General features: G+C 31.1%; 1 protein-coding gene across 1 annotated transcript in view; it reads left to right on the forward strand.

Moving 5' to 3' along the window:
* Positions 1-3,828: 3,828 nt before the first annotated feature.
* Positions 3,829-27,466, forward strand: part of LOC143069856 (A disintegrin and metalloproteinase with thrombospondin motifs 1-like) — a 35,167-nt gene continuing 11,529 nt past the window's right edge. Inside the window, exons 1-15 of the mRNA XM_076244660.1 lie at positions 3,829-3,949; positions 7,137-7,200; positions 8,766-8,826; positions 9,615-9,873; positions 10,569-10,725; positions 12,248-12,426; positions 13,091-13,177; positions 13,716-13,816; positions 14,483-14,608; positions 15,600-15,716; positions 16,716-16,813; positions 21,108-21,181; positions 21,725-21,838; positions 22,580-22,737; positions 24,920-24,980. Coding sequence (XP_076100775.1) covers positions 3,884-3,949; positions 7,137-7,200; positions 8,766-8,826; positions 9,615-9,873; positions 10,569-10,725; positions 12,248-12,426; positions 13,091-13,177; positions 13,716-13,816; positions 14,483-14,608; positions 15,600-15,716; positions 16,716-16,813; positions 21,108-21,181; positions 21,725-21,838; positions 22,580-22,737; positions 24,920-24,980 — 1,722 coding nt within the window. The 5' untranslated portion in view covers positions 3,829-3,883. The remainder of the gene's footprint in view (positions 3,950-7,136; positions 7,201-8,765; positions 8,827-9,614; positions 9,874-10,568; positions 10,726-12,247; positions 12,427-13,090; positions 13,178-13,715; positions 13,817-14,482; positions 14,609-15,599; positions 15,717-16,715; positions 16,814-21,107; positions 21,182-21,724; positions 21,839-22,579; positions 22,738-24,919; positions 24,981-27,466) is intronic.

Here is a 27,466-nt window from a genome sequence, read left to right on the forward strand (position 1 = left end):
GTTCTGATATGTGTGTTTTTTTTTTCTATAAAAATTTGTTAAACAGTTTATTTTCAAGATTTGATTACTATTAATAAAATTGAGAATGGAAATGGGGAATGTGCCAAAGAGACTACAACCCAACCATAGAAAAAAACAACAGCAGAAGGTCACCAACAGGTCTTCAATGTAGCGAGAAATTTCCGCACCCGGAGGCGTCCTTCAGCTGGCTCCTAAACAAATATATACTAGTTCAGTGATAATGAACGCCATACTAATTTCCAAATTGTACACAAGAAACTAAAATTAAAATAATACAAGACTAACAAAGACCAGAGGCTCCTTACTTGGGAAAGGCGCAAAAATGCGGCGGGGTTAAACATGTTTGTGAGATCTCAACCCTCCCCCTAAACCTCTAGCCAATGTAGAAAAGTAAACGCATAACAATACGCACATTAAAATTCAGTCCAAGAGATGTCCGAGTCTGATGTCAGAAGATGTAACCAAAGAAAATAAACAAAATGACAATACTACATAAATAACAACAAACTACTAGCAGTTAACTGACATGTCAGATCCAGACTTCAATTAAACTGACTGAAAGATTATGATTTCATCATATGAACATCAGGCACAATCCTTCCCGTTAGGGGTTTAGTAGCATACCATCATAACATATATGAGAAGAACATAACCCGTGTCATGCCAACAACTGGTTTTTGAATAAATGTGTTTAGTTCCGATGCAAAGACCCTATAAGTGAAACAATATTAACGCCAAAATATGCAATCTTTAATGACCTGACAACAGTATCGTAACTATATCCCTTCTTAATAAGTCTATTCAAAGGTTTTGTTAGTTTTTGAGGTGAATACTGACACCTTTGTTCTTTATAAGAATATTTCCATAAAAAATTGGATGTGAAATACCTGAACGTATAAGAAGTCTGCATGTTGAGCTATATTTACGAATGATGTCCTTATACCGATGATAAAATTTAGTAAATGTTTTGACTAGTTTGTGTTATCGAAAACCTTGGTGTAATAATTTTTCAGTATACATAAATATCTCTCGTTAAAATCTAAAACATTGTTACATACACGAGCAAATCGTACAAGTTGAGATATATAAACACCGTAAGATGGTGACGAGGGAACGTCACCATCTAAACATGGATAATTAACGATAGGAAATGAAAAATCATCTCTTTTATCATAAATTTTAATATTCAGCTTTCCGTTAGTGATATAGATATCAAGATCGAGGAAAGGACAGTGGTCATTGTTAGCATTAGCTTTATTTAAAGTAAGTTCAGCAGGATAAATTTCTTTAATATACATACTGAAGTCGTCATTATTGAGAGCCAAAATATCATCCAAATATCTAAAAGTATTATTAAATTTGTTTACTAGTATCAGATGTTGTTTCGATGGGTCTTTGCTTATTTTTGTCATAAATTGTAACTCATAGCAATACAAAAACAGGTCCGCAATAAGTGGTGCACAGTTAGTCCCCATTGGAATTCCGATAATCTGACGATAAACGGAATTCCCAAAGCGAACAAAAATGTTATCTAGTAAAAATTCAAGGGCATATATAGTATCAAAGCATGTCCAATTGACATAGTTTTTTTGTTAATTGCTACTAAAAAATGACCTAAAAGAGTTTGTACATATATATTCACATTCTGACTTTTTAAATGCCCATTTAATTAGGTGTGTGAATTTTTTCTTAATGAGAATGTGAGGCAATGTGGTATACAGGGTAGAAAAATCAAAACTTTGAACAGATCCAAAATCACCAATATAAGCATGCAATTTATCAAGTACTTCCAACGAGTTCTTGACACTCCAAAAGTAATTAATTCCACCATTTTCGAAGGCCTTATTTGAACAATTTATTATCAGATTTTTAATTGTGCCAAGTGTGCTGGTAAGAAGAATAGACAATTTAGTAGTGGAACAATGGCTTGAAGACGAAATAAATCTATATTTGTGAGGTGTTTTGTGTAGCTTCTGAAGCCAGTACATAAGGATATCTTACCAGGTTTTTGTTTTTTGCTTCTCTTTTTGTATTGATACTTTGTCTATGAAGTTGTGGGTTGTTTTTTTTTTTTTTTTTTGGCTTTCACGGTATTTCATATTCGACTGTTTTCGTCAATGAGACTTTTGATGAAAATCATACTATTTTGGGTCCAATTAGGCATTACTGCTTTTTCATTTTTTTTTAATTTGATGTATTTATTTTTTCATATTATTTGCTTGTATATTCTTCTGATAATAGATTTTTACCTCTTAGTGTCCAGCATTTAATTTATCTTGATGCAAATCTGGTAACTCACGTATAAAGGGTTTCAAAGTTCTAATTCCTAAATTCATTTCAGACATAATAACTTTTTTGACGTATTTATTAAAAAGGAAGATTGAAATAATTGACCAATTTTCCTATTTTGACTTTATTTATCTTGATACACATTTACTTTTAAGTGTTTTAAAGTATCTGTCGATATCAATCATTTTAAGCCCCCCTTAAGTGCAATACGATACAATAAGTAATCGTTACATTGTATTTTGTTTCTCGTCCCAAATAATATGAATATCTTTAAAAGTGTCTTTTTATACATATCAAATATATTTTTATGATTGTTATGCTTGCAGTATACAAATGGAGGTATGAAAAATATTTTGTGAAATTCAAAGTGAGTTCATGATTTTTTATTTTTCCAATAACAGTAAAAATATATTTTTTATAACCAAATATTAAGACCTGTTTTCACTTAAGAGTTAACTTAAATAACTTGACATCCAAACTAATAACACACTCATGGGCTTAACTGGACAGAAATAGATTTCTTTTCATTCATTTAGGTAAACGCAATTGCGAAAACTAAAATAGAAATACCAAGGAAAGTGCTAAACAGAAAGTCCATAATCGAATGGCAAAATAGAAAGCTCAAACACATGAAACAAATGGGAAGCGACTAGCATATGCCTGTATATTCATTTCATTATGTAGAAAACTGTAGGTTAAACCTGGTTTTATAGCTACTTAAATCCGTCACTTGTATGAGAGTAGCATACATTTCCGTTATATTGATAACAAATGGTCTAGAAATCGTTTAAATGCGAATTGACAAAACGAGATGGGGGTCTTATATGAAAATACATTTAATGTGTGCGTATTGATATACGTCATATAACCCAAGTTTGCTTGTGGAATGATATCGAAGTTCTACTTATTAGCCTGGTACCTTTGATAACTATTTACATATTATATTTGAAGAATTATTTTTTAATGAGTTTTTGTCATTCAGTTATAACGTTTCTTTTTCTTTGTTTGACAAAAGTACAGTTGCAGCATTAAAAGACACACTATAAAATATCAATTTAAATTGCAAACATGTAACTAGTAAGAATTTAGTACATTGAGGAACATTTATCTTAGAAATGTAATTCTTAACACTATATTCATAATAATATTACTCTACATATTCGAAAGTCATCTAAAGTGTATATAGACTTGTTTGGTTACAAAAATTTATTCATATTTAATTTATATTTGTGTATTTTACAACAAAACATATTTAAAGATCGTGTTGTCAAATATTTCAGAATAAGATGAATCGATTATGACCATGGGTTTTCAAAGATATATCGCAAAAACAATCTTTTAGTTAAATGGTAGTATTCCTCAGAGTTCAGTAATTTAGTGATTTTACTTTTTATGATAAAGATATTGTTAATAAGTTGTGATAAATAAATTCCGCATCTCTTTTCAGTTTCATTTCATGATTTTCATGTGAAACCGATCTGAAAGAAGCATTGACGTGAAAGCCACATGGTATAAAACTCATGGAATACGGTATTTCTGTCTTATTGTCAAAATCAGAGGACAGTGCAAAAGAATGGCTTCAGAACAACGACTGACCATTACTCTAGTTTTAATTTTATGTGTCTACAGCGAAATCGTGGTAAGATTTGTCTCGCCTTTATTATATTCTGCTCTATCACATTCAAAATCGGTTATAAAATCTTATGAGAAGACAGAAAATATTTCAAAAAGATAGTGTCATCTTTTTCAAGAAAATTTTTCTTTAAATCTTTATCTTTTTCTTTTTGTCATTTTTTCTTTCTTTCGTTCTTCCTTTATTTCTTTTTAAAATTTATTTATCAATTTATTTACTTTCTATCTATATATCGTTTTACTCATTCTATTTTTCAAGTGAATCATTAGCTAGACATACATTGCTTCAAAATAATTAGCCAAACTATCAAACTTGATATGTAATCCATGAGAAATTCACCAATTTGCAAACAAATTTCTTATGTATTATCTTACCAACATAATAAGATGTAGATGGTTGCCCAGAATCATAGTCATTTCGTTAAATAACCATTTCGTACGATTACCATGTTGTACCATTATCATTTCGTACCTTTACCATTTCGCACGATTACCATGTTGTACCATTACCATTTCGTACCATATGGAAGATCATTATGTATACCATTTTGTACCATATAGAAAACTATAATGTATACCATTTCGTACCATATGGGAGATAGTAATGTTTACCATATCGTACTATATGTGAGATTATATTGTATACCATTTCGTACCATGTGGAAGATTACAATGTATAAAATTTCGTACCGTATGAAAGATTGTTATGTTTAGCACTTCGTACCGTTTTGTGTGATTTTTTTTTAATTTTTAAATTATACTTGTTGTTCAATGAATTTTAAAAATACAAGATTAAAATAAAAACGAAAACTTTCATAGTATTTTATCTTAAAAACATAGTTACAAAAGATATTTTCCAAACTTGTAGATGTTATAACGTCCAAAAATGATATCCTGGTTTTTTTTCTGTCAAATTTTAACAATTGATAAGGAAGAAGCATTTACTTTATTTTAGTGCATTATGAATTACTATACTATTGTTACGCTTTGATTTTTTAAAGATTTTCTCCATGATATGGTAAAGTTTAATTTTCGTATGGTAAAAAAAAGATACAGCATTTTTTTTCAAATTGTACGAAACGGAAAAGCATTTTTCCATATGGTACAAAATTGAAGATCTTTTTTCCATATGGTACGAAATTGTTTCTTATGGTACGAAATGATAGATCCTTTTTCTCAATATGGTACGAAATGGTTTATAGTCATGGTACGAAATGAGACAACTCTCCGCCAGAGACCAAATGGCATGATTACTGACTTCGAATCTTCTCCCTTACCTAGGACAAGTGTGATACATTACAACATAAGAACAACATATTACAACTAAATAGAAAAGGTTCAGTTTTGAGATAATTTTCAGTTATTAAAAGCTAGCCTCTCATCTAATAATGGTGACAGAGTGTATAAATGTTTACAAATACAATATATTTGAAGAATTGTGTTTGTTTTATTTCATAGAATATATTTGAACTAATGCAACGTTTGATATATTAATTGTTATAAGTTTATTTTGATTGAATCATTTCATGAATACAATATTCTTTACAATTATAAAAAGATCAAATCTGTATTCACGATTATATTTATCACAAAAAGACGTATAATTGATACACATATTAAGAGAGAATATACGTATTTGAACAATTGTCTTATGTAACGATATATCTGTGTATTGTCATCAGTGTTTCTACATGTGTACCATACCCGCAGTGACACCTATATGATCTTCAAAGTTGATGTCTGATATTTCATAATACGAACTTAATTTGTATGAATACAGACTTCAGATGTAGCAAATTGGATATAATTTTCCGGCTTAGATAAAGTAGATCATTATGATCATGTGGTTTTCAAGAAGTGTGTCCAGTATAGTGGAATGATATTATAGGGTTATTGAATGAATATTGAAGAATATTGTCCCGAGTAGAATTTTATATTGCACGAGCTTGCGAGTGCGATATATGTTATACGAGGGACAATATTCCCCAATATCATGCCTATAAAAAGACCATTGAGCTTGTAATCAGGCAAAATTTAAGACTTTTTGTCAGATGTTCGTATTCGTTAAGTTTTTTCCTACGATTCAGGGTACAATGTTTCGCCCCAAATTACCCCTTTTCTTTTCTATTTATATATTAAATTGTAATTTCGAATGGTTTCTTTGGACGTAGTTACCAATGTTCTTCTAAATTTACTATTTAATGAAAAAGAATAAAAACAATCATATGTATCAGATTTATTAAATAGTAATCCAAACACGATTTGTCTACAGAAGAATTGTTTTCCTTCGAAATAGGTTAAATGTCTGTTATTGAAATAAAATTTAATTATGCAAAATTGTTCAAACTGTCAATACTATAGAAATTATTTGGCTATGCCCCCTCAGTCATGGTATATTGACTTTAAATAGTTTTTATTATCAAAATTACAAAAAGGCGAGACATATCTCTGTGATTACTATAATCGTTACTCCTGCTATTATAAAAGTGTTTTCACAATTTAAATATTTATGGGTACAACCTTAGATTATTGAATTGTCTGTCGTATTCCTGATCAGGTAATTACTATCATAATTATTTTTTTTGTGTCTCCAGCTTATTTCGCATTTAATAGAATCATTCCAGAACAACTTAAATTCAAAGAATTTTGTTAAGATGAGTTCAATCCGTTGGTGTTGGGTTATTTTAACTTCCCATTGATAGTACTATTGCGAAAATGGTTGTACAAAGATTAAACAAATGATAAACCGATTGTGATGTTAATAAGTAAAATAACAAAAATACTGTGATAACAGCGAAGTAAAAAACTATAAGTTACCATGCGGCCCTCATCAATGACAACACCTATACCATATAGTAAGCTATAAAGGCATCAAAATGACAAATGAAAACATTTCAAATGTGTCAATTAACGGTCTAGTATTTGTACACACGATGAAGGTAAAACAAATATTATATACCGCTTCAAACAATAACCACAGAAATACAAGCTCCTGACAGGCACATACAAAAAGTCCCTAAGCAAATGGAAAAATCAAAAGCTCAAAAACATCAAACGAATAGATCATTCAAACCCAATAACAGTAATATGTAAAACCAAAAACAAGTCGAAGGAAGGACTGCAAGGCGAAACTGTACACTATTATGTGAATTATAAATTCCATTTTTAAAGAATAACTTTATTTTTTATTGCAGGCAAAATCATTGTTAGAACACAGTCACATAAAAGAATTCATCAAGTCTAGAAACCTTCGTGATGGTAATAAAATTATTTAAGTGGGGAGTGGTAAGCTACGTCATTACTAGTGCAGACTAGAAAGTGCAACTGCATGTCTTAGAATATGATAACAATGATGCAATGTAAAATATCAATTAAAACATATATAGCATTCAATTCATACAATTTTATCAAACAAAAATCTGCACATTCAGCTGAATAGCATATAACATAGGTAAAATCAACTAAGAAAAATGTAGACTAGTCAGACTGACACTGCCTTGTCAATTATATGAATGATGAAGTAGTAAAGGCTTATAGAAGGACGGTCGCACGAACATACCTATGCTTATCCCCAAATAATGGGAATATCTTTTTAGCGTGGCTTGTATTTATTCATAACGCCATTGTGTTATTGCACTATGATCATTTTCTCTGTATTCTTGTCTTTTAACTTTGCTAGAAAGTATCTTTTGTTTTTCTTTGTAGGCTTATACTTATTTGGTTTTATAGTGATTAAGAATAACACAATTTTGACGGCTATGTTGTCAATATAATGACGTTATATACGCCTACCTTACAAGTGAGAAGTTAAGCTGCTATACAACCAAGATTAATCAACAATTTTTTGCATAAAACATTGACTCTTTCATGTTAGGAATATGACCCGTTTGTTTGATGTTTTAAGCCTTTGATTTTGCCATTTGATAAAGGACTTTCGTTTTTAAGTTTTCCTTGGATCTCATTTTTTTGTTATTTTACTTTGTTCGCCGGTTTGGTTTTTTTCTTTCTTTCTTTAAATGTATATTACAAACTTCCCCGTTTTGAATTCATGATTTTGTTATACTCAGTATTTTTTTTTACACTTTTTTACACTCAAACATTACAAGTTAAGTGTTAGAAATCTTGGCGTTCTCCTAAATAACTGTACAGTAGATTAACATCGATAAGTTTTCCACATACTTAGAATAAAAATAAATATTTCTATAAAATTGCCTCCTGCACACATTTCCTGCGTGAAGATCAATTCATGTCATTCGTATGTCGGGTTGTTTTCTCTTTGACACATTCCCTGTTTTCATTCTGTTTTCCATTTTGATTCTTTATGGGGTCGGAGCGATTACTCATTGCTTTCATAGTTAAACATGACCACACTCATTCCGTTATCAGGACCTTTTTTTTTGTTCTCCTTTTAAATTTTCTGTCCAATTAAAACAAATGGTATGCATGCTCCTATATATTGTTTTAAGAAATATTTTTAACAGAGTTATCTTCATAAGTCTGTCGGACTTGTGTCTTTTCAAATTGCTATTTGAGCAAATCAAATATGTTTGAACTAAATCCCATATGCTAACTGGCATTTTTTCATCAGGTGAGTGATACACTCACATGTGAGACTCTTGTTATTAAAAATGCTTTGGATTTTATCATAGGTACAGTATTGGACAGCGATGTCAGTTTATCATATAAAGTTTTTGTGTTTATCGTGAACATAACAAAATACAAAAAGTTAAACAAGTAAAACAATTAGCGTGTTTCTCATTGAAATAACTCTTCAATCTTTCAAACATTTATTAGGGATATGTAGATCTGTTTAATTTTTTTAGATGGCTTCAATGAGTTCGAGTTGACATCAGTTCAAGAGGTAACACGTTCACATCAGCAGAGGTAGGATCTTATTTTTTTAAATTATTACAATCTTATTATCAAAATATCAATATTTTCAATATAAATAAATCAAATTAAGATATTGTGTATGAACTAATTACAATAAATAATCATACACATTGTAAATACTTGATAAAACTCAATTCAAAGCTAGGAGTAGCGCATCGATTGCTGTTCATTGTCTCAAAGATAATTTAAACATTAAAAATGTGTAGAGATAAGTCCGCATAATGGGTTTCTGACTATTGCAATATGCGAAAAGCACATGAGTATTTACGAGTGGATGCTCTAGTAGACTCTAAATTTAGTCTTGGTTTCTGAAATAACAGCAGAAACATAGCGCATGCGACTAAAACAATTATACAATAGAAAACGTGTTTACGACTGCAATAATTGTATTGCATTTCAACAACAAATGAAATTAAAATTTGATATATTTTATGCGTCGTAAGCGATCTACTGCATTTAACTTTATCAGAAACGCTAAAAGAAATAAAATGTATTAGAATCGAATATCATGATACGCTATATGACCTATAAAAGGTCAACTTTGCCTAGGGTATTGAAATATTACTTTCTTAATAGTTTACAAATTTATAAACGGTCAATAGCACAATCTGAAGATAAATAATACTAATGAAGTATTAACAAACAATGCTTGCAGTGAAAGAAAGATACATAATTGACTGTGATATAGACAATAATAGAAACCGTCTTACATGTTATCATAGGCCATTGTCAAAGTGAAGCATGACATGTCAATTCATAATGAGTTATTTTATTTGCAGTCTCGATGCTTCATCAATCCACAGACGAAGATGGTCGTTAAACTCTACAGATTCATTTGATATTGCAATTGATGCTTTTGGAGAATCTTACAAAATGACTCTTCAACATACCAAGTCGGTGCTCCACCCTTCAGCTAAAGTTTCCATAATAAATGATGACAAAGAAACGAAATGGAATGGATATAATCCGGATTGTTTTCTGATTGGAAATATTCATTCTCATGATGGAACAGTCTCGGCATCATTTTGCAAAGAATTGGTATAAAATCAGGTTTTTCAAATGTGCAAATATTTATCATAGAAGGGAATTTATGAGCTTGAAAATATGGTTACAAATAAATAACATTTACTCTGTAGAATTTTTAAATTATTTCCGCATTTTTTGTAATAGAGAAATGTTATTAACTAAATAAAATATAGAGATCTTTATAGTTAAGAATGAAAGGAGGTGAACTAATTTGTCACCATACTGTGATAGTATGATCTATCTAGTATAAATAAACGGTTTTGATTCTAGTGCATCTCATGACGGTCATTCCAAACACACGCTACAAACGCAATGCACACACATAGTATCACTCGTTCTTGATCACTACTATTGTGTCGTAACCATCTCTGGTGACTGTGTGTAATAGCGAACAGGTAACAACGTCTTAGTTACTAGTATGATGTTAAATAAATAGATATATGAAGATGTGGTATGAGTACCAAAGAGACATTTCTCCATCCAAGTCACAATATGAAAAAATAAAATCATTATTATCTCAATCGATTTATGACTACTGTTACCTTTATAGATCGAAGTACGGTCACTTTTAGTTAAATCATATGGTATACATGTGTAATCATAAAACACAATTACAAAATAGTCAATACCAATCATATATGAACTCTTATCTTAATTTTCTATGTTGCATATGCATATATAGTAAAAAATATGATTTATCAATTTAGCGTGGAATGATGTCAACTAGCAATCATGAAATTCATTTTGAAGTTTTACCACATAATATTCGGAAACGGGGTACATTAAGGAGAAATCAACATACAACACTTATAGCCAGAAAACGACAAGTTGATCCAATGATCAAAGATGTAATCCAAAAGAATGGTAAGTATTTATTTTCTGGTTAAATAAAGGCAACAATCGTATACCGCTATTCAAAACTCATAAATCTATGGACAAAAAACAAAATCGGGGTAACAAACTAAAACCGAGGGAAACGCATTAAATATAAGAAGAGAACAACGACACAACACTAAAATGTAACACACACAGAAACGGACCAAGCATCAGACAAAATCCCACGAGAATAACAAATATAACATCAAAACCAAATACAAGAATTTGGGATAGACAAGTACCGTGACACGTCTTATAAGATATTTATTTCAAAACCGTGTTGGTTGTTACTAGTTTAGAACCTGAATTACAAGAAACATGCATATTCCGTAAATCGTCAAGTTACCGAAATTCCAATGTGTACGTACTGTGCACAACTTATTGTAGACATGTTTCTCTATTGTTATGACTTACAATTTATGATTAAAATCAGATCCATCAAAACAACATCTGATACAAATGTACTTTTAGATACTTGGATGATATATTGGCTCTCGATAATGACGACTATAGAATGTACACTAAAGAGAGTAATCTTGATGAACTGGCATAAAGCTTATACTAGCAATGATAACTTTCCTTGCCTAGATCTTGATACTTATATATTTAACGGGAATCTTTATAACAAACTTAATGATAAAGATAATGACTTATATATCTCAACGAGTTTGATTTGACCGTGTATGTAACAATGTATTTGATTTCAAAGAAAGAAATCTCTTCATTACTGAAAAAGTAATAACTAGTGTTTTCTATATCATAACATTATAGTCATAACATTTACTAATGTTTTATTATCGGTACAAGGACATCATTCATAAATATAAATCAACGTGCAGCTATTCTATATGTTCAAATATTTCACATCCAATCTTTTATGGTAACATTCTTAACAAAACACAAACACGTCGGTATTCCAAAAGCTAACCAAACCTTCAAACAGACTTTTTCAGAAGGAATGTAGTTATGATACTGTTGTGGGGTTAATAAAGATGGCATGTTTTTGGTATACATCTTGATTCACTCATAGGGTCATTGCATCGGAAATAAACACATTTGTTCTAAAACCAGTTGTTGGCATGAAAAGAGTTATGTTCTTCTTGGGCTGTTTTCTACCTTTTGGTTTAGTTGTTGTCATCTTGACACATTCTTTAATTCCATTCTCAATTGAAGACTATAATAGCCTCCTTTTGGTTTTGAAAGTATACTTTTAATTGCCTTTCTAATGGGAAACTCTTTTCAGTGGTATCGATTGGTTCATACACATGTAACATGTGATCATTCTATTTATTGACTTAATCAATTAAATGCTTATAGGATCAGTGACCGAATTCAATTGAGAACAGACATACAAAAGAATGATTAAAAAATGTTTATTTAAGACCAACCCGTTATCATATTTTTGTTATATCAAGTGAAAAATGGCGATAAAACCAAGTTAGCCGTGTCCGGTCAATCACCAAAACAATAAACGTTTCCTAATTTTTGTAGATATGTCATACCATTTTAGATTACATGCCTATTCATCAAACTGAATTTCACCACACAAGAATACACAAACGAGCGGTACCTTCCTCTGACTTCACAATAGAATTGGCCGTGTATGTAGATGCTGACTTCTTGACTTATAAATTACAAGTTACTGACATGAATCAAAGAATTGAAATCATGCTTAACAAGTATAATGCAGTAAGTGTATCTATTTAATGTGAAATTTTTTTTTATATATATATACATAAGCCTTTAGAATAGACGCCTTATCCGGTTTTTTTATTTGCAAAATAAATGTTATTCGTCAATTTTCCTCTACTCAACCTAATAAAAAGACCTACCAATTGTAGTAATAATAAAAACTATTTCATACAGTGTTTAGACTTGGAAATTTAAAGAAGTGGCAGTCACACACTTTTTTTTTCATTGTGTGCCTAATTTGCCTTACCATAGCACTTTAATGATGATAGAAAATACAAGCCCGGGAATTTCGTATCAATTGGGAAATACAGACTCCGTATGCAGGCGCTGCTAGAATGTTGCTGCATAGAAATGGAAAGTTTAAAGCTGAAGTGATCTTTTTTGACGTACAGTTTTGTGTTCAACCGTCCCTCATTGTCAATTTCTAGTTGTAAGTCAAGATATATGCTACTTTACCACCACCCCCTTTTTACAATCATCAAAACAGCTATAAATCAGCAATAAAAAGCTTCCTCAACTGTTGAAAGCTCTTTCATTTTCACCTTGTCATGGCGGTTGTTTATTTTCGTATGTCACTAACAAAAATTTTACAGCAACACGAAAGAATTGAAATCGTAAGAGAGTTTTTTAGATGCGATGTATTTTATTTGTATCTTTGTAGGTGCAATATGATTGGAGTCGAGCTAGTGTGTTGAATTATAACGTCACTCTATCAATAAAACTTATGACGTTTTTTGACACAAACCCGGTGAGAACATATGCATAATAACAGTTTTATATATTATTGATTGACTTGTGTAATATACAATCATCATTTATGAAGTCTTTTAAATAACTGGTAGTAAAATAACAGAATAACAGAGTCTTCAGAATAAAATTCTTAAAAGTAACAGAACATTTTAATTTGTAAAACGCCTGAAATATTTTTGCGTCTTCATCAAAGAAGTCTGAATTCTCCTGTAAGACTTTTGACCATTAACACTGACACTTCAGGTGATGTTCTTCTTTTGTCTAGAGAGGAGGGTCTTAAGGAATTATGGTTGTTGAATGTGAATTCTACTGCATTTGTCATTAGATGAATCCGGATACACAAGTTAAGTCAAATCTAATACAGACCGTCAAGGTCATCAAAGAAACATTAATTTCTTAATAGGTTAAAAACAATAGTATATCTGTTAAACCAACCACTATTTTGTCAATACTATGGTCATGCACTTTAACAAGTACAGATAGTGTTTTGAATACACATCTTCCATACATTTGCTCCTTCTTTTGTTCTATTTCAGTCCTGGTACAATACTTCCACTGATCTGTCTGTTACTTTGAACAATATATGTACAGGAACTCAAGCTGGTCTACCTTACGATCATGTACATGTTCACACGGGGTAAGTACGAAATAGACAGTCTAACTAAGATAAACAGCCAAAAACCTATTCTAAATGGCAGTATACCCCGCATTTTTATTAGTGCGTCTGCATTGTTTACTAACACAATCATTTTGGAGTTCAGTATTTTTGTGATTTTACTTTTTACCCAAAGTACACAATATTACCATGGAAAACATTTAGGAAATGTTTTATTTGAATGTTTAAAGTGAATAATTTTGGCTTAACCATTGCTTTCAGAAATTAGTATCTGCTAATCAACAGACGATTGTTGTGTAAACTTAAAGTCGTTTTTTTACTAAACTATTTAAAGATCTTTTAAAAGTATTGGTACAAAAATAAAATACAGTAAAGCAGTTTTATCGAGCCAGTATTCTTAAAACAATATTATAATTAAAAGTTTTTAATACAACTTTATATGACCTAAACCATAAAAATGCCTTATTATGTTATGCCGTGATATACATTTATCATTGCATTATTTATTAAGATTGAAAATACACTCAAACCGTTTGATAACTATACATGTCTTTTGTTGTCCTGTGTCGATGAGTTGATGTCTCATTGACGTATACTCAGTATCACATCTTTTGTCGCGTCCTAAGAATACCAAGAAAGCGAGATTAATGTGCGCTTAGTGAATGATACAGTTTTCTATATTTATAGCATACCTAATCCAGAATTAGGAGGATTAGCTTACCAAAGTCTAGTATGCAATGCTAGGTACAGATGTGGTGTTTCTGCAGATGGGATAACAACATATGTCACGACAGCTCATGAAATAGGTCATAAGTATGTTTTCTGTATGCACTTTGATAAACTACTATTTGACATTCCATCTGTGTGATGATCCTGTTAAATAGCTTGAAATGACAGCATAACTATGTATTGGTTAATTTTACATTACAAGTCGTTTCTTGTCCATTCGTTTTTGATGCGTTTTGTTATTTGATTTTGCCATGTGATTATGGACTTTCCGAATTGATTTTCCGCTAAGTTCAGTATTTTTGTGATCTTATTTTTTTTTCAATATTATACATGTATGGAAGATACATATATTATAAATATATTTGTAGTTGTCACAAGATATGAAAATTCTTAGTAATGTGTACACAATTTACAATCCGAGATCACACCATATCTTCCTTTTTTGGTGGGATCGATTAGCTCAATCTATAGTTTTCCAAGAAGTGCCTTGTGGAATAGTTTGGAGTTTTTTGTCGTTATTCGTTTTTTTTTTTTTTTTTTTTTTTGCTATGCCTTTGTCAGTATTTTAAGGGAGTTCGGTTGTCAGTTTCAAAATAATTAACTTTTCAAAACACTAGTTTATATTGATAGGGGATTAATAAAGGAATCAAAAGAGCCAAAAAAATATATAGGTCAATGTGATTGTTTTCGAGATATTAGCCTTTGACACTTTTGCGGAATATTTTCTCTTGACTTTTCATAACTTTATCATTGACAAGTTTAAGTTCTCAAAAACTATTAAAGATACTTAAAATTTTATAAGACTTTACCATATTGCTTATCATTATACATGTAAAAGATTTATAAAAAGAAAAATGGGGGTCAATGGGCAATTGTTGGTAAGGCATTAAAAAGGATAAAACCAGAGGATTCCAAAAATCTGACAATAATCCCAAAACATGACAAGCGAACTTCGTTAATAGATTGTTTTGACAATGGAGAAATACGATTAAATACTTGCATTTCCAATCAGTAAAGTTCATTTTTAGTAATTTTAAGAATAATTACCCATTATAACTTATGACATTGATTACAGCATGGGTATGCTGCATGATGCTGATAGAAATTGTTTATCTCTAGACGTTGGTATAATGGGTGGCGCTGGCGTCGGATGGAGTACATGTAGTGCCAATGATATGAACACAATGTTACAGTAAGAAAACATAGTATACTATATCATTATGAAAAGAAAAAAAAAACATTGTATCTTAAAAGCATTGTCGATTTCGTGATTTATATATTTATAAAAAAAGAATTCAGTAAAAATCTAAACACGAAGACTAAACTAAGCAATGAAAAAGAACATGATTCGTCATTAAAGGTTTTAAGAAAAACTGACATATTCTTTGCACATTTCAACAGAAGTATATTTTGTAATTTTGAATTGAAATATCCACAGAAGACTCATTTAATGTTGATTTTGCATTTAACACGGATGCAAGTTATTGAAACTTTCCTCAATGGTTTGGACAGTTCTAGTGGTTGAGTATGTTAATAAAATAAATACGGAACACGCAAAGGGTACAATATATTTATCATCAATTGCATACACCACCTATGTTGAAGAAAGACTATCAGTTTGTTTCCAAAACATAAAACGTGATGTTTATAAAATGTTAAACGACGACGATGAAATTAAGGTGGGCAAAAACTTATTATGTTATTTATCAGAACAAGTAGTTTATAGGATAGCTCATTGGAGTATGCACCAAGTGAAGAAGACAATAAGACATGAAAAGTAGCACATACATTTTTTATGCAATTTTGAAAATATCCACTCCAAAAAAATCTAGCAAATTGGCAGTGTTAATTTTTTAAAATGTTTGGACAGGACTTAAATAAAACCTTGATTTGGCATAACTTTTTGTGGTTTTTTTTATATCAATACTTTTCAATTTGTAATTGATCCAGGTTTCAAAATGATTTGATTTCAAATTCCAATGGTGAGTCTCTTAATTGTGCGTGGAGCACGCGCTTTAAGTACTTGATCATAGGTCTGTTTCATGTGAATCAGTAGATAACTGAAGCTTTCATTGTTTTTGAAAGATTGAAACGGGATATAAGAATAACAATTTGTATTTCTACTTGTATTTTCCATTTGGTAGGTTACTGTGTTATTTGACTTGTTAAATATACGTAATTGTTTTCACAGAACAGGGAATCATGGATGTCTATGGATAGACAATATTGCTGATAATGAAGTAACTCCATCATCTTTACAGGGATTAATATTAGTGCCAGAACTTCCAGGTAAATACGTTATAAATAACTTTATTTTTATTATATTGGAAGAAGAAGGTGAAGGCAGCAGTCACTTCACGTTCATATATATATTTGGTACATTTTTGACGACATTCAAGTAAGTATCTATTCTGACCACTTTGTTCGAGACTAAGACTGTTCTCTTTATCTTTGGGATGTATCAAATAAAATTTTGTATTCAAATTATTGTGTTGTATTAGTTAGGAAATTCACTGTTATCCTCGCTAATGCAATTCAGTCCCTTCTCCCCGAACGTCACTTGCCGAATAAGACTTATGACCAGGTTTTTATTAACATGAACAACAGGACGGGTGCCGCAAGTTGATCAGGATCTCCCTACCCTTCCGGAGTGCATAGTTCAACTCCAGTATATGGTGTTGTTCAGTCTTTAGTTTTCCATTTGTGTTTTGTGTACTGTTGTTTGTTTTTCTCAATCATTGTGTTTTGTATAGGGTTTCTTTAAACTGTTGAGTTTTTTTTTTTGTTCATCCATCAGTTGACCACAGATTGCTCTATTTTAATATATTTAAGTAATTATATTGTTAAAAGTGATTCCCTTACTCTATGGAAATTTATCTCTTTCTGAACCTATTGTATATAAAAAAAAATAATCAACGTGTGGATGCCGGTGACCTAAGAAGGTGGTTGGGTGATTTTAAGGGTCATAGCCTATTTTATTTGTCCCCGAGGGTATCACCAGCCCAGTAGTCAACACTTCGGTGTTGACATGAATATCAATAATGTAGTCATTTTTTTATAAATTTCCTGTTAACAAAAGTTTAATTTTTTCGAAAAACTAAGGATTTTCTTATTCCAGGCATTGATTTTCTTAGCCGTATTTGGCACAACTTTTTGGAATTTTGGATCCTCAATGCTCTTCAACTTTGTAATTGTTTCGCTTTATAAATATTTTGATATGAGCGTCACTGGTGAGTCTTATGTAGACGAAACGCGCGTCTGGCGTACTAAATTATAATCCTGGTACATTTGATAACTATTAGTTAACTGAATGAATCAAAATATGCTCACAGGTGATGATAAAATTGACAATTTTTTGAAATGTGAAAGGCACTCGAAGGGGATTTTCGTTTAACAAAAAAAGAGAATATTTATTTTCTAATCATTAGTGAAACAGATTCTTACATAGTTACACGTGGATTATCGAATTTATCCAATCTAGATGGTACAATTCAGAAATTTTAAAGTCCTCATCTAGGCTCGGACTTTAAAATTGATAAATTAACTATCTCGAATGGATAAGTCTGATAATCCACTGGTGTCAATGTAAGAATCTATATGTGTATCTTCATTTCAGATGCTTTATTTGTAATGATATTATTCTTGACACAGTGCTTGAAATACAGTTTTATTGGGATTTTCATTTGAAAATCGTAATTAAACACCGGGTCCTAGAGATGACGTTTTGTGCTACCTTTAGTTTTGTGTTAAATGTATGTGAATTGTAGTTTTAATTTTGTCCTGTTTGTTTTCCTTCGACCATTAATTTATAATTTCCGCCTTTGTTTCTTTACTTGATAAAGCCATACAGTAAATATAGTATTTCTATATCAACCAATGTATGTTTGAAGTTAAAAAAATACGTTGATGAAGTTCATGTGGACTTTAAAAGGGGCCAAGGGGGTTCCAATAACAGCAAAACAGTAAATTGATTTAGCTTAAAACAGATATCAAGGAATTGAAAAGTCCGGTCCTGGACCAATACAGTAGATTTTATTATATAACTGGTTGTATAGATCTAGCTAGGCCTTAAAAGAATCATTTTATTCATTTAAAAAAAAATAATATGATCCTCATCAGGTATCAGGTACGCATGGGGGTACAAGGAACATTATCCTCATATACCGGTTTATGTTAAATTCAAATTTGAACAATTCTTAATATCACAAAAAAGGAAAACATATGGCTATGATGAGGAGAGGCCTAGGTCCATACCACCATAACAGGGACACCTTTTATATATATTGGGGTACAAGTTTTGGTTCTCTACAAATTATGATTTGTACCCAAAAAAAATGTACAAATTATAATTTGTATTTTTACTTTGTACAATTGTAATTTGTTAAAATGCAAATTGTAATTTGTACAAAAAAATCCATGTACGAAATTACAAATTTCTACTTAAATTCACTTAAAACTGAACAAAATAACTAGTTTCTATTTTTGTTTAAGGAATATTTAAAAATCAAAGGCATTTGATAGATAAATTTTTGTGGTTTTCTTTTTTCAAGAAAATGAAGTCAGTGCCACCCTATGTTAATTTGATATCTAGAATATATTTTTCTGGAAAGCGATTTTCTCGTATCGATTTTGTCATCGTATTGATGCACACTATATATTTTGTATTCAATGATCACATAATAAACCTCAGTCATAAAATACCAAAATACCTAGAGGAAATGTAATTGATACATGTGTACAGTTAATCATGATAATATAATAGAAATTGGCTCAAGTGACTATTCTGACAGCATAATAGAAATTAGTCTGAGTGACAATTTGATCGACACCAAATGAAACAACAATCATGCATCTTATGTGAAATAATTGAATATGGAGAATGTGGGTACCCATTGGAACAGCTGTTGGGTTCTTAAAAGTATATTTTGTGGAGAAATTAAATTGAAGCTGTTAAAGACACGTCTTTATTTGCAGTAGCACTTTCTGAGCTTTAATTTTCACTATGTGAAGTTTAAAAAAAAATATAGTCAGGGTAATCTCTTTCATGTAGATGCTCAAATAAATGATACATAACTATTTTTGCATTTTGTAAATATGTATAAAAGTATAAAAGGATGTGGTATGATTTCGAATGAGTCAATTCTCCAAAAGAGATAAAAAGACACAGACAAATTAACAACTATAGATCATCATATCGCCTTCGACTATCAGCAAACCCATTCCACATAGTCAGATATAAAAGGCATTGAAATGACAAACGAAAAACAATTCATACGAGAAACTAACGGCATAATTTATCTACAAAATAATGAACCGTCAAAAAACTTAGCAACAAATATCAACCACTGAATCACAGGCTCCTGACTTGGGACATGCACATACAGAGTGTGGCGGGGTTAAACATGTCAGTTGGTGCCCGACCCTCCCCTAACCTTGGACAGTGGTGTAACAGTACAACATGAGGTTTATTATGTGCTCATTGATTTAAAATTCTATACGGTGTACCAATGATTTTTATAACAAAATATATAATTCATAAGTAAAATGTGTACAAAGTCAAAATACAAACTATAGTATACAATTGTTTTACAAATTATAATTTGTACAAAATTATACATCTAAAAACATGTTCCCAAACAATGGAATTTATTACAAAGAGTAATAATAATGAATACTAGAATGATCCTAGACCCGACTGTTTTAATATGTTTATGTGATGAATCCTCCTGCAAATACATGACTTCCATAACACCAGTGGAAAGACCCCAATAGATATAAGAGAAGTAGTATGATAGGCAAAGACACAACTCTCCGTCTAAGTCAAAATGTTTAATTTTCTTCAATTAAGATTGGCTGTCAATTGCTAACATTTCAATTTTCAATAACAGTTAACAGGAAATACAATCTCACAGTAACAGATAACAATAAAAATAATAATCCTATAACAGCTAACAAGGAATAAGACAATAACAGCTAACAGCAAATATATTTTCAGAATAACAGATAAAAACGAATTGAATAACTTCATAACTTCATAACAGTTGAACCTCTTGCCCACCTCTTTAAAGGTGCAAAAGCTACAAGATTAAAAAAAAAAGATTTTTTTTCTGAAATCATATAAAAACGAAATAGTGAAATGATAACTCGTTTTTAGCTGCTAGTTTAGTTCAATTTTTACTAAATATACTAAGAAATATCGCTGATGAATTATTCACTAGCAAATAAATAATTCGACTTCATTGAATCCGTATTCATGTGACATTCAATTTAAGCCCTTCGCAAGAGATTGCTAATTACATTCCCCATTTCCATTCTCAATTTTACTTCAGAATTATTTCAATTTGAATATACGATTTAGTATGTTAAAGATCCAATATGATACTTTAAGTTAAATCAGTGAACATGACTTTAACAGCTAATCCCCTTTTAAACATATGTGTATGCTTTTGAAACAGAAAAGAGTTTTTTATTTTATTAACGACAAATCTTTTAGTGTGCAATATAGCTACATATACTATGTTCTAACAGTTTTTATCAAAATAATTTCTGTATTTTAATATTCATATTATTTCTTTATTACCAGGTCAGTTGTATACAGCAGATGAAATATGTGAACAGTTATACGGAAGTGGATTTAGATACCGTGAATATCCGAATGTGAGCAAATTTTAAATATCAATCCATTTCTCCATTAAGACATAAGAAATCGTAAACTTAATAGTATTAGGTAATCCGACAATGAAAACATACATTCACGAAAAACAATAATCATTGGGTTTTTATGAGGTGTTCTGAAAGAGGGAGAAAAGATCCGAACCCACATCTCACAACCGTAATGTTTGCATGGTAAGTACCAATTCGATATAATTCATCTGATGTTACAATCGAAGAAAAGAAGCACGGGTTTGTGGTTACAACACTTGATAAATCCATGATCGTCTGTTACACCGAAAATACAAAATTATCAACCAAATTATGATGGCGTCCGTGATAATTTATATCTCAGCATTTGATTTTTTCCTAATAATAATGCTGGTATCTTTCACGTGTCTATACAATTACTTTTAATAACAACACTTGTGATTACAAAAATTATATGTCAAAATTTTCATAATCTTCACTAAAGTGATACAAAAATTAGAGCTATTATTTGTACATGCAAGGGAATAGAACATTTATTCGGCTTCTATCTGTCGACAGGCGAACCTTGCTTGTATCAAGTATAGCTGTGTTGATCATAACGCTGGGAATACACATGGTCGGATGTTCCAGCAGTCGAATTCTATAATCGGACTATACTGTGAAGACCAAAAGGTGAATATAAAGTATCAATGTCGTTAATGATCATGGATTGTGTATATGTCTGTTTTCATAGTATAAAAGAACTTAGTTGTATATAACGGAATTTGACGAGACTGTCATCAAAGTGAGAGGGTTAGCGCTATAAAACCACGTTTAATCCACCATTTTCTACATTTGAAAATGCCTGTACCAAGTCAGGAATATGACAGTCCTTGTCCATTCGTTTTTGATGCGTTTTGTTATTTGATTTTGCCATGTGATTATAGACTTTCTGAATTGATTTTTCTCTAAGTTCAGTATTTTTGTGATCTTTCTTTTTGTATACGTACTATTTGAAATAAGCATAAACACCCCCATTATTTACATTCGGTTCAGGTTTTAATATATAATACACTTTCATTATGTCAAAGGCTATGACATTTATGATAGTTTTTCTCAGCTGTTTTACGCGAATTTTTGTAAAATCCAAATTGATGCAATTTAGTTCGCCCTGTTCATGATACCTAAGAGAAAACAGACAAAATATTTCAAGCAAACTATTGGTGAAAGCAGTTTTTCAATAATTATAATAACAAAAAACAAAAAAACATTAACCTCAATAAAACTGTTCATTTATATATGGGTTACATTGTTGTAATGGTGTTTTCTTTATTTGTTATTTACGTGTACTTTACCAGACACAATTTTAATTTCAAACCATGATATTTGCGAAATTTTATTAATTGCCAAACATCCAACTGAATATTTACTTAGATCTGCTTTGGTGGTGCGTGTGTTGATTGGTCTGAAGCTCAATTAATTAATCCTGAAGTACGAGCAGGTGGGTGGTCAGATTGGGAAACATGGACAACCTGTTCCCGGTCATGTGGACGAGGAATGCTTTACAGACGGAGAATATGTAACAACCCAACGTAGGTTTGTTTTGGTATTTCCTTCTGAAGATGATGATAAATATATGTATTAGAAGCAATTAAGATCGTTTAGTAAGTCCAAAGTGACAATAGGAATGTTGTTATTTTACATATCAAATATGTACTTACTGTATTTTGACACTTCACATCTACGAAAACAGTATTGCCGACCTCTTGCATATCATTCAATGAGGATAATTTTAACTAAACAGTTATTAAGGAAAGAAATTTATCAGTGATAGAAAACTGAGCTTTAGATCGCTGATATAGAAAAGATGCTCGAGGATACAAATGAAACGGTCAAAATGATTTTAATTCACCACTGAACTCTCAAATAAGTAAAAACTTAAAGTCTTTGGGAACTTCTACATATTAAATCTATGGAGATTTTGTATGACTTATTACGTCGCTTATGGACAATGTATCTGAAATTGAACATGTATCTATATATGACGCGTGGCTTACTCCTATGTTTTCTCAATATATAAAACTACATTACAGAGAAAAACGATTCCGCAACACAAAAATAATGTGCTATGATATTTTGCAGATCTCATCTTTTACTATGTTAGGCCAACTAAAATTAATTAGTAGATTTTCATCCAAATTTTTGAAAAAAATGGGGCGGGTGGGAGGATTTTATTTTTAAAATTTTATTTCATATGAAACCTTCTTGTCACGTGTTATTCATATATGCAGTATAATAATAAGCATATATCATGTAAATACATCCATAAAGTATTTTATATAAGACAATAACAATCAAAACCAAGGAGTAACCAGAGACTCATAAAACCAAAAGACATTTACATCAACAGTTACAAATAATAAGTAGGAAACAACACGAACTCCACTAAATTCCTGGAGTGAAATCAAATGCTCCTGAAGGGTAAGCATTACCTGCACCGTATACGACACCCGTCATGTTATTTCTTTGTTTAGCTCGGTAATGATAGAAGGTTGTTACGACTAAGGAAGAATATCACAGAGATATATATGATTGCTGACACACTTTTGTCATAATGGCCTATCAGCTCATGATGGCGACCATAAAATTGCTTGAGTGATGACCGTAATTTGATTGATTTATAGCCCTGTCTTAGCAACTTTTGAGAAAGCAGTATTCCTCGTTCAACAAAAATCAACGTACTTTGAGCTAGATTTAGAGACACGTATCAATTGAGACACATATACTTCATATGCTGGTGCCGCTTTTTCAAATTCATAAATATATATGATGTGGCAACCACTGTTCTACATGTAATTGCCGCTTTAGAAACCTATTTTATAGAACACAGCAGAAATGTGGAGAAATGCTCTTTTCAGTTGGACTACCTACATCAAATGTATTTCTTTCTAAGCAATGTTTTGTTGTCCTAATAAAATGAAGCAAATGCATTGGTATGCAATGCTAGTACGACAAGTACAGAATAAAATGAAAACTCAAACAGTGTTGAAATAATAGGCTTGGTCCTTATGACTCCTTAATATGCATATATAGTTACAATGTAGAACATAAAGTTGTTTAATGACTCTATCATGGGTATTGGGAAAGATAATGTTTGCTGTTTTTTCTACAAAAAACGAAAGACATGGCTAATTCTTAATCTAAGAGCTTGCTAAAATTAATAAATTAAAAATGCGTATGTTTGTCGACTTTCTGAACTCAATATACGGTCACCAATCTAAAAGGTTCATGCTCGTGTCAATTTCTTTATTCCAGTCAAATGTGTTCCACGATTCTTACGTTTTTGGGTTTCATTCACAGTCCAAATTTCTTGACACAAAGTCATTGTATAAATAAAATAGATCGAAGGTGTGACTTGCGGTGATTTGCGTTCTTGAACACAGCGTATTACTCGTAACCCGAATATTTCATGCTCTTCTCGTAATCAATCTCTATTCTCGGTAAATAATGTTGTCATCATAGATCAGCAGACTATATTGACTTAATCATTCAGTAAGAATACTCTAAGAAATACCAAAACCGAAATTTGAAACAGGAAATTTTACATGAAACGAAATTATCGACGGTTACCGGTAACGGAAATGAACAAAATCCGGAAATCGTAATTTTTTCAAAAATAAAAAAAATCGGGGCGGGAAGATTTCAGAGGGGCGGGCGGGGATGAAAATCTATCAATTAATTTTAATTGGCCTTATTAATTTTCTTTTATTTCAGTCCTAAGAATAATGCAACTTGCGATGGGAATGAATATGAAGCTGAATGTTGCAGTCTAACGGTAATTTTTTCTTGGTACTTAGATATACAAGAAGATGCGAAATGAGTGCCAAGGAGACAAATCTTCATCCAAGTCTTAATTTTAACAGTAAACTGTTATAGGTCAAAGTACGGCCTTCAACATCCAGCATTTTCTCACACCCAACATCAAGCTATAAAGTTCCCTAAATATTAATAGTGTTAAACCATTCAAACAGAAAAACAAACGGTCTAATCTATATACAAAAACCAGGAGAAACACTAATGAACACACTTCGACAACTACTGAACTTCAGGGTCCTGACTTGGGACAGTTGCAAACAAATGCAGTGGGTTAAAACGTTTAAATAGGTACCAACCTTAACCCTTACCTGAAACAATAGTGTTACATCCCAAAACAGGCATTTATCTCAAAAAAAATTTCCTTTTATACCTTAATAAAACACAAGGTACTTAACTAAAAAAAATTTTAAAATGTCATCCGGTTGCAAACTTCCGGTTTTTTTTTCGATTTCTCGGTTGCCAAACCTACTTAAACTTATTATGCCGTAAATCTAAATTGATTTATCTACACAAAGGTGTATGACACGACTACCATTGATTTCGGGATCATTCGTAGCATGCCTCAGAAGCAGGTCAACGTGATTTTTTTTGTATACCGACACCAAATTGGAAACACTAAGTCCGCGGTGATTGATTTATTACAAAAAAAAATATTTACAAAAAAACTGTCAGCTTTTTCTCTGAATAGTAATTATTATCTTTATTGTAAATTCGTAAAAGATTATGTGATACAAACCCTAAAAAGTGTTATATGAGGTCTGTCTAATAGTCTAATGTGTCAGGAGTTTCTATTTTTAGAACTCAGATTTTCTCAGTTTATTGATATCATGCAGACTCACTCTTGACTTAACGTATGAAATAAAATAAGATTAGATAATTCCGAGAAACATTTGGACCTTGAGAGTGGGGAGATACCTTTTACTGCGAGACGTTTGTTTCCAACTTGGCGTCAGTAGACGAAATAATAACGATTGCCATAATTGGGTAGGATTGCTACGGATGATTTCGACAGCAAACGTAGGCGTGTTATACACAAGTGTGTAGAAAAATCAATTCAGATTTACGACATAATAAGTTTAAGTGGCGTTGGCTACTGGGAAATCGGCATATTACGGAATTTTGCGACCGCGTGACATTTTCAAAATGTTTAGTTAAGTACCTTGTGTTATATTAAGGTATATAGGAAAAAAAAATCTGAGACAAGTGCCTGTGCATTCCAACATAAATATACACACAAAAAAAACAATTTGAATGACCTAAGGTGGTATCCAACACTTTCACTAAAATTAATTTGGCTCGTTTAGGCAGCAACCATTTGATTTTCTGGGGGGGGGGGGGGGGGGGGGGGCTATGGTTTTTTTTGGAAAAAAAAGTTTGTTTCCAGTTTTTGGAGAAAAAAATAATTTGTTTTTGATTCTGAGAAAAAAAAATTGTTTGTTTCACCCTCAGCTGCCACTATATGTAATGCTAAAATTGAAAGAAAAAAATTGTTTTCGACTTGTCGCGAAAAAAATAGATTGTTTTTCGCCGCAGGCGAAAAAAAAAGTTTGTACAGAAAAAAAAACCATAGCCCCCCCCCAGAAAATCAAATGGTTGCTGCCTTAATTTTCATAAAATTTTGACAAAGTATTTTACTCTGACCCTTTAACCAAAATATATAAATTTCAAAAATTTTGAACCAACCATTTTATCAGAAAAATTACACTGGCTATACAGCAGATTGACAAACACCAAATTTGATCATTGAGAAGCTTTATATTCTCTTTACAACACAACGTTAGTAAAACGTTTGGCTGATTTTACAGAGCTATCTCCCTGTAGTGTAAGTTACCACCTTAACTCAATCAAAATACATATTTACACAAACAAGTGAAAATATACTGAACCGAATAAATTTAATCTATGAAACAATGTAAACACAAAATCTATAAAATAAGGGGTGAGATGATAAACAATATCAGAAAGACAGACATAACCATGGACAAAATAACGCCTAATAAAATAATGTACGCAGGTAAATAAAAAAAATGTTGTTGTAAGATATACAGTAAATAAATAAGTATAATGTAATTCATAAATACAGTAATCTCTATAAAGAAAATGAATGTGGATGTGTATTTATACATCCTAAATTTTACACAACCCAAATAAAACTCGTTTGAAAAGAATACAAATTTATTTATTTTTGAATTTGCTAATAACAAAATCGATATTTGTGCATATGTAGACCGTATTCAAATATTTTATTAAAACATTGGTAAGATAACCTTTATGAATAAGTTTGTTCAAAAGTTCGATGAGTTTACACTGATCACATAGTGATTCCCGCGCTTTTAAAAGCAAAAGCAATAGATTTTGCATTGTCATTGACTTATCATAACATTACAGTGTTGTATCTACAAGGTCTATCACTTATGAAAAGAAATGTCGAAAGTACAAAAGGGA

Source organism: Mytilus galloprovincialis, chromosome 3 (assembly GCF_965363235.1).
Source record: "Mytilus galloprovincialis chromosome 3, xbMytGall1.hap1.1, whole genome shotgun sequence".
Taxonomy (NCBI): Eukaryota; Metazoa; Mollusca; class Bivalvia; order Mytilida; family Mytilidae; genus Mytilus; species Mytilus galloprovincialis.